We start from the raw sequence: 9,231 nt of genomic DNA on the forward strand, positions 1-9,231 counted from the left end.
CTTGAAATCTGCCATGTAATTAATATCATACTCCCTCCGGTCTTTTTTACTCTGCATATAAGAATTGTCTGAAGTCAAACTTCGTAAAGTTTGACCATATTTATATGAAAAAATATTAACATCTACAATGCTCAATTTATATAGTATGAAAATTAAAGTCATGACGCATCTAATGTTGTTGATTTCACATTCTGAATGTTGGTATTTTTTTTCTATAAACTTGGTCAAAGTTTACGAGGTTTGACTTCAGACAAATCTTATAGGCGAACTAAAAAGGACCGGAGGGAGTACCATTCCCGTGAAAAAGTAATTAATATCTTACCAAATACCAACGTGCAACATATATATTTTATCTAATATAACGTACAACTAATATCCTATCTAATATAAACGTGCATTGCACGTACATTATTACTAGTCTTAACAAGAAAATGAAGTAGGAATCCATATGGGTACGTACGCATGCATCCTCGTACGTACGTACGTACTCCCTGGCAAGATTTACGGCGGTTCGTTCCACTCCCCCGCACCCTTCGCTGGTATCACTCGTAGAAATGGCGGGATGCAACAAACCCTAGTAGGCGGCGCATGCCCCGTACGCCGGCGTACGACGCGATACTCCTTCCGCCGAGAGATACACCAGGCGTAGGAGCTAGATGCCGGATGTTGGCGCCTTTGCCACCGCATGTACACAAAAAATTAGCAGGAAACCCCCGTGTACGGTCAGATCGACCCCAACGTACGGCTTAGGGTTAACCCCAACGGCGAACACGACACAGTCGGTAGCAGCGGCGCCATTGCAAGAGGGTCGGTCGACGGTGGATTCCCATCGATCCGAGAAATAAGATGGGCGCGGGTGCGGAGAGATCCAGCAACAAAAGAACCATGGCGGCCGATCCGACCAGCCGAGACGATCCCTTGCCGGAGAAGAAGAAGAAGGTGGTGGATCTGGGGAGCGACAGTGACGAGGACTTGCCTAATCCGTCACAATGGGCGGGGGTTAATCCCGATTCCTTCGGCGATGACTACTTGGCCAAGATGGAAAAGGCTAGACTCGACGAAGAATCAGGTATGAATATGATCGCACGATTCCCGACCACCATCCAATTTGTCATCAGTTTACTACTCTAGCGTTGGCGCCCGCTAGCTGGCGGCGGGGTTGCAGGCGTCGCGCCACGAGCTCTGGTGCGGCGTGGCTCCCCGGCGGCGTCTGGAAGCGGATTCGGGGCTGCCCTTGGGGATCTGGCGTGGGGAAGGGATGGCTTGTGGCGGGAGGCGGGCTGGTGGTGCGTGGTGTTGAGGCCGGGGGTCGCGACGAGGGCGCCGGTGGACGGCCTGATTGAGCAGCTCCGGAACTTTGGTTTTATGATCTTGGGCTGGGAGAAAATCCCTGCTTCATGACGCTGAGGCTAGCATGGCAACGTCCGTGGACTCCCTCCCTCGTGCTCAAGGGAAACCCTTGGTTCGGCCTTCGGACCAGGCGGCGGCGACCTGGAATTCCGTCGTTCCCTCCTTGGTGCTCGAGGAGTCCCGGTGGCATGGCTCTTATCGGTGTCGGCTACTACTTTGGGCGTGGGCCTCCGAGGCGCAATTAATGTACACCATCGCCGGAGCTCTCTCGATGATGACTCCTGTAGGTTTGCCCAGGCCCTACCGTCCACTTACTGACTTCCTCTTGGCGTAGTGGGTGGGGTACGTTGGTCTGTGTTGTCCTTGAGTCTTGGCATTGTTGTAGAGGTCTCTGCCGTCCATCATGACATGCCTAGGTGGAGCATGCATTGTAGTTCCTGTGATGGGTGCGTTTGGTGGATATGGATTCTAATCCTTGTGATTGGCATTGTAATGGCCGAAAGGCGTTGTATGTATCCGGCTTCTTTGCCGCTTCTTCTTCAATATATGATACGCATGCTTATGCGCATTGTAGAAAAAAGTAATAACGCAACTGTTCAATTAATTACCCTCGATATATATATTTATGTTCTACTTCTGCCTGTAGCTCCCCGCCCTGTGAAAATTGCTACGCTCGACTACTACAAACCTGCCACCAGGTTTCACACCATCGAGCTTTTCCCCGTCTTTCGATCCGGAAGCAAGGCTGTGCTCCTCGCTGCGAAATTTCTTCTAGGGATTTCATCCTCTCGTGGTACTTTTATATGTATCCTTGTACACTCTATGATTTGGATTAGTTGATCCGTCGTCGCGCAACTTAACATATATATTGTGTTTGAATCACACAGATGGTGAACCGCTAAGAAGGTGCTCTGGCTTCTGGGTCGATTGGGATGAGGAGAAGAAAACTGGCCTTGTTTTGACAACTGCGCGGCTGATTCGCACAAAGGATGCTCCTTACAGTGTCTGGTCAGGCGGTGAAGAGTATGCTACAGATGCTGATGTGAGTCAATGTGCTTTTTCTATTAATTTCTATATATGCATGTACTATCTTTTACAGCTGGTTCCATCTAAAAAAATGATAATCTTGTATTGCAATTCACATGTTTTTTGTGTGTGCTATTGGCCTTTTCTAATAACGAAATGGAAACAAAACACACCTTCGCTTACCAAAAGTCGTATATAATCTGTTCTGCAACCATTTTTAGGTCACTGTTCATTTGCTAAATGGCACCAGTGCAAAGGGCCAGCTGGTCTATCTCCAGCCCCACTACGATCTCGCTTTCCTGAGCGTTCAGGAGGATCAACCAATCAACTTACCATCTTTGAATGAAAAAGATGTAGAATTTGCTCAAGAGGTTTTTCGGCTCGGAAGAGACAATTCCTTAAATCTAAGGATAACATATGCCAGGGCAGAATATTTGAATCCAACCATGTTTGAGCGGCACCACAATGTATACTTCCGTTCTCCAGATGGCCATGGTGATGATAATGAGGTGATATATCTTATCATTAGATAGTATTATACACATTTGGTACAGTTTTGAGTTTTGTGTGATGTCATCTTTATGTTCTATATTGCAATCTATTGTTATAACATTTTTTTTGTTCTTGCAAACTTTCATATATGTTGCCAATATGAATTGTTGCTGTTTGACTATGGGGGGCCAGTTATTGACCTGCGTGGAGAAGTTGTCGGAATGGTCAACGTTCCTAAGAGATTTGGGTCTTTCATACCTTCTTCCATTTTGCTCAATTGTTTGGATTCATGGAAGAAATATCAGTACGTTTTCTCTCTCAGTGCTGTGATAGTATTAGACTAATGTGGTGTCTCCTAATTGTTCTTTTTACGTATTTTTAGGAGTCATTATTTTTAGTAGTATCTATTTTCTCACTTTTATGAAATTTAATGACCATAAGTTGTGTAAAGATTTTCAAAGAAAATATCATCATCATCTCGTTTGAACATGTGGCTACAGTAAATAATTTAGCAATAATGCTCATTTGTAAGAAAATCAAGAACTAGATCTTTGATGGGGCCTAGATAGGAAGAAACAAGTAGAACGGCGCTGAGAGTGCAAAATGTGTTACTTTTACGTAATATCAAATCCCCTCTATGAGTTTTTGTCAACTACTATGAACGATTCATCCCTGTTGGGCCTTTCTGAACTCTATTTGAATCAAAATATTTGATTATTGTTGATTTTTTAACATGTTAGATGGAAGCCTGGTTCCACCAAAGATATGTTAAATGATGATTATCTGATTTGATGTAGGCACATCGCCCGGCCTCATCTTGGAATGATGTTTAAGGACATCAAACTTCTAGAACCTGCTCATGTTGACATGTTATGGCGTATGTTTAACATTGATGATGGTCTTATTGTTCAAGAGGTAGGTAATGACTTCCTGAAAGTGCTCAATTTCTCATCTGTGTAAAGGTTTATTATTGACATTTGAACATTAGGTGCCGGGAGGGTCGCCTGCTGAGAAATTTGGAATCCAAAAAGGTGATATTATCGAATCTTTCAATGGAAAGCCTGTTTCTTCCACAATTGAGGTGAGTGAATTAGAGATTTGTTAGGTAAACAAACTGAAAATAAATTTAATTTGTGTGATATTTAGTAACTTCACGGTCTTGACTAGAATGTTTTTGTTTCCTGCAATTATCAGTTGGAAAATACACTGATGAGCATATACAAGGGAACTTTAGATGCTGAAGTTCGTATTTCTGTAAGTTCATTTCTATATATGAGGGCGGTTTTCTTGATCCCGGCCATACATTTATTTGTACCGAAGTATTATTAACAAAATGCTAGCTCTAAGAGATGTGTTTGGCAAACTCCGTAGGTTGGGGTGTTTCACACACTCAAAGAACAATGGAGCACCATAGAGTTGACTGCAAAATTATCAGAACTTGGAGAAGTTATTACAAGAGGTGCAAATCTCCTTTTTTAACTAGCCCCGTCTACAGATTATTATGTCAATTCTCAAGCATGTATGTTCTATTTTTTTGTACACACCTATTATCCAGACAGAATGCTATCACTAAGTATGCAAGCTCATGTGCATTGTGCAATACATTCTTACATGACACACATCTGATGTGTAAAATATCACACCAAACCATACACTATTCTGATATTTTGGAAGTTTACGATTTTTATAAACAGGTGGTGTGCAGCAAGTAAGTTGTACAGAACAGACTCCACCCATGTTTTTTTACCAAAGTATCCATATTCCATTTGTAGACTTGGAAGTTTTAGGATTTTTTGGAACAAGAGATGCATGTCTGGGTTTTGTGGCACTAACTTTGAGTTGTGTGACATTTTGCAAAGAATGTGGATTAAACATTGCTTTCACGTTTGCTCTTAGTTTTCTTTCTGGATATGCACTACAGGAAAAAACTTTCAAGCCGTGTACCCAAAGAACTCGGCTTATATCGATATAAACTCGGTTTATATATAAGCCGAGTAAAACTCCCGGCTTATATGACACGGCTTACAGTGGACCGGCTTATCAGGTATAAGCCGGGTGCCGTGGCAAAAATACTCGGTTTATATATAAGCCGAGTGTTTATACAAGCCACTCGGCTTAATAAAGTAACATGACGGCAGCCAGCTGTTAACGGCCACGTGTCACCGTCTGTATAAGCCGAGTGCCAGTGTGTGTTCCAAAATTTATACATACGCTGAGTGCCCTATACGTTGCACGGTTTATAGATAAGCCGGGTGCCATATAGCTGAGGCACACGGCTTATATAGCCCTCCGGTGGCTTATTTATCCTATAAGCCGGGTGCCATTTTGCTGGGATACACGGCTTATAGCCTGCCCGTGGCTTATATGGCCTATAAGCCGGGTGCTATTTGCTGGGGTACACGGCTTATAGCCCATATGGCATTTTTTTTACTTGCTTCAGAGCAGCAACAATGTATATCCAGCAATGTATGTATCCAACAAATATATATCCAGCAATGTATATATCCAACAAATATATATCCAACAATGTATATATCCAACAAATAAGCAATATATATCCAACGAAGGTTCACAACAACAATATATTACAAGTTGACAACCATAACAAACGAAAGTACCATTAGTTCAAAGTCCACACATGCATACATATGCAACAAGAGTTCACAAACGAAATGACCGTGAGTTCCAAGTCCACACATGCATACATATCCAACAAAGGTTCACAACAACATACATGTAACCAGAAGTTCACAAATGAAAGGACCATGAGTTCCAAGTTCACACCAAGCATGAACCTAAAAGATGCAATGAGCTCCACCGCAGCATGTATGCCCACCGTCAACGGCATCCACGATGCAAACCTACAAGTCCATTATCACACGCATGAGTTTCTAAAGTTAAGTTGCAAAGATCGATAAGGCACAAGAGTCAACAAGCATCAACATATAAGGTTCAAATTGAAGCTAAGAAGTATGAACAATATAAGCATCAACACTTGTGGGCTCTACCATCAACAATGCACAAGTTGTAAGTTGAGAAGCACAAGCAACGACAAGACGCAAGCATCAACAATGCACAAACATAGACAACTACCTCGAGTGATCATTGTTGCGGGGAGATCGAGGCGACATGAGCCGTAGTGGGTGGGTGTCACTGGGCTTGCTTGGCCAGGTGTAGGTCCACCTACCACACAGTTATTGGAGCCTTGTCCCGACTGAGAGCACCTCAAGCATGAAACGGTGAGATGGTAAATGCATGATCTTTAAGCAGGATGGTAAGATGCATGATTGAAAAGTTGGAAGACTTACAAAGTTGAAAGTAGGAAGAGGTGGAAGTGGAGGAAGATCCGGCAAAGTGGAACCCTGCATATTAGCTCTGAACTGAGCGAACGCCTCCTGCAGGGCTGCCTGCTGTGTAGCCATGAATTGCTGCTGTTGAAACAGGGGTTGCTGCATTTTCATGGCTTGCTCCTATTTAAGCAGGGCATTCGCCTGAGCCTCCTCCTGCAACCTGGTTTCTTTCGCTAGGCGGGCCTACAATATGCCATCGCAACAAGTTCACCATCGTTGCAATACAAAGAAGAAATCACAAGGAAGGTCAATTAAGCAAAACATACCTCGAATTGATAGAGCATGTGCAGCCCAGGTTGTGGGCGACACTCTATAGCAGGACCTGAGCTCGACGTGGTAGCACTGAGGTGGGAGAGTTTTGGAATGTCCTTACGGATGGCACCGTCGCCAACATATAACCAGCCACACTTCTTGCCTTGTCCTGACTGGACGGAAATCGTAGTGTCAATATCCCTTGAGGCCGGATCAGAGTCGGGCCCGTTGTGCTCCTTGAACTTCCCACTGTATGCATCAATCCTCAAGCCAGCACCTCGGTTGACCCACCCCCTTCTGGTTTCTTTGACTTGCGAGAGACATAATCCCATGAATGTATTGAGTGGCTCTTCGCCCTAACCTCTCTCCCTATTCTGCAATAGAAGCAATAATATCCATAAGGGCACAAGTTCGGAAGTTCCGAGCCGGATGAAATTATTACCTTCTTCTGCATGTAAGCACTGCTGTACACCTTGCCCCACTTGTCTTCGGTATCCGGAGCGCGTTTCCAATGCTCCCAAGACCAAGCTGGCTCCTCCTCACCATCTCCTATGGGGACCATGCCAGGGTAATAATGCCTGCAAAGACATCCAATGATGCTGCTTGGCTGGCATGGCACCTTTATGTCTTCTCGAAGAACCACCAAGGCCCTGCACAATGAAAAGACAAGTAAGTTAGTATCTGCAAAAGATCTTGAATGTAAAGACGCAAGTAAGAGTCCACATAAGCACTTACCTCACACCGACTGGTTTGACAATGAGACCCTTATGTGGATATGGTCGCGAAGGGAGCATGGACACACCACGCAACCAGATACGTGCTCTGGCCACTCCTTTTGTATTTACAGTGACAACACTTGTATTTCCACAAGCTTAACATATAATTGACATGCCTGACTTATTCACTAGATTACAATATATGTATGAATTCTAGCATTTGTAATCTTTGCCCGTGCCTTTAACTTGTAAGGGGGGCAAATAATTTCTTCTAAAGAGATTTGGCAGAGAGCACCAAGAGGTTATTCATACATGCACCATGGCCCTCTCGGTGGAATCAAGGATTTGCATCAGAAATAAAACCAAGTGAGCATTTTCAATAAACATCTAGCAGATAAGGAACTCTTGCATCTCATGAACACTTCTATTTAGCCAGCGTGCTATTTCATTTGTTTGGTATTCTTGCAGCTCATGAACACCTGGGTAGACAAAATGCATTTATTTATTTTTGAAGCGAAAACGGAAACAAAAGCAGTGTCAACAAGTACCAACTCAAGGTTACAGAACCAAATCAGGGGGTCAAATTCCCTCCTGACAACACAAACCTACATAATTTGAGAACTGAGAAAAAATGGGGCGGCCTTATTTCCCGGGGTCAGGTACCAACTCCAGGTTACAGAACCAAACCAGGGGGTCCCCATTTTCCAAAATGCAGTTTTTTTATGTACGCCAGCCTTATTTCCAACCAAATCCATGATCATATCTCATACACTTGCTGTTTGTGTCCATCACAATTGATTCAAATAAAATTACAAAGTAATGGACAGATTCAAACTGAACCAAATATGTAACAGAACATGCATTTGTTCCTGAAGATGCAATTGGGGGAGGGAGGGGAACCAATACCTGGTTGCTGATGTCGTTGTTGCACGAGGAGGAGATCAGCAGGGGCACGCCGGACTGCCGGAGCACCTTGCCGCCGGAGGAGCCGGCCCTGGACAACAGACAAATAGGCCGGTCAGAGAGAGAGAGAGAGAGGTACCTGCCGGCGGAGGTGGCGTAGCGGAGATGGCCAGGCGACCTCAACCCTAGCGGACGGGGAGGGGCGGCGGCGCCGATGGGAGGGCCGGCTCGGGTCAGCTCGGGGCTCCTCATGCTCGGGGAGGGGGCGGGGGAGATCTATGCGCCGAGGAGAGGACGACACCGGGGGGCAGGGGGTGACGGCGAGGCGGCAGGTGGGTGGAGGGTGGGCGGTGGCGCGAGGAGAGGGACGGCGCGGGGGGAGAGACAGGGGGGCGGCATGGTTTGGGGCCAAAAATGAGCTATGCGCGCGGTCGATTTGGGCCAAAAATGAGCTCTGCGCCCGTGTATTTTCGCTAAGTCCCGCCCTGGGTAAGCCGAGTGTCATAGCTAGATACATGGTTTATAATTTATTTTTATTTTATTTCAATATAAAATTTTATTAATTTCACTTTTAATAATTACTGTATTTCACTTTATTGTATTTTTATTATACTTAATTTATTTTCTTTTTATTATATTTTTATTTTATTGTTTTCATAAATGAAACCTTTCCCCTTATTTCATTATTTTCATTGTTCAAGATATCGGCCGATATTCCGATAAACCGGCCGATTTATCGCTTCAGTGTCTGGCCGATAAGATAAATTGGCCGATATATGCCGATAAATCGGCTGATATGCCGATAAACTGACCAATTTACGCATTATCTCGAATCGACCGATAAGTTCCTGATAAGTGATATCCCCAATATTGATTATTTCATACATATATTAGGTCATTGTTACATGTCGAACCAACATTGGGTCGCACGCATGTGCGAGCGGTCTTCCTACCTTCTTTCGCACTGTTTAAATTATCGAAAAATCGTACAATGCCGGAAATCCTCGGGAGCTGGCACGCGTCATCAAATGCCCCCTATAAGGTGTGGTAAAAGTTTGGGCACATTTCGAATAGGCCTCACATTAGGCCGCTTGTAAACTACACCATCTCCGAGGTAGTCTATGGGTACCAAGAGGGAACGA

The 9,231-nt window shown here is 44.4% G+C and overlaps 1 protein-coding gene across 1 annotated transcript; it reads left to right on the top strand.

The window, feature by feature from the left end:
* The first annotated feature begins 554 nt into the window (after window positions 1-554).
* LOC123106230 (probable periplasmic serine endoprotease DegP-like) lies at window positions 555-4,197 on the top strand. Its single transcript, XM_044528452.1, has 8 exons — window positions 555-1,069; window positions 1,997-2,143; window positions 2,238-2,392; window positions 2,598-2,884; window positions 3,041-3,172; window positions 3,666-3,783; window positions 3,857-3,949; window positions 4,063-4,197. Exons 1-8 carry the CDS (start codon window positions 847-849, stop codon window positions 4,195-4,197), a joined length of 1,290 nt encoding a protein of 429 aa, XP_044384387.1. The 5' UTR covers window positions 555-846.
* The last annotated feature ends 5,034 nt before the right edge of the window (window positions 4,198-9,231 follow it).

The sequence above is a fragment of the Triticum aestivum genome, chromosome 5A (genome assembly GCF_018294505.1).
Source record: "Triticum aestivum cultivar Chinese Spring chromosome 5A, IWGSC CS RefSeq v2.1, whole genome shotgun sequence".
In the NCBI taxonomy this organism is placed as follows: domain Eukaryota; kingdom Viridiplantae; phylum Streptophyta; class Magnoliopsida; order Poales; family Poaceae; genus Triticum; species Triticum aestivum.

What these genes read in the sequence shown, in the direction of transcription:
- LOC123106230 (XM_044528452.1), top strand. Translation starts at nt 847, where the DNA reads ATGGGCGCGGGTGCGGAGAGATCCAGCAACAAAAGAACCATGGCGGCC. An exon ending in GATTCATGGAAGAAATATCA is followed by an intron (nt 3,173 to 3,665) that starts GTACGTTTTCTC and finishes GATTTGATGTAG; the next exon opens with GCACATCGCCCGGCCTCATC. An exon ending in CTGTTTCTTCCACAATTGAG is followed by an intron (nt 3,950 to 4,062) that starts GTGAGTGAATTA and finishes TGCAATTATCAG; the next exon opens with TTGGAAAATACACTGATGAG.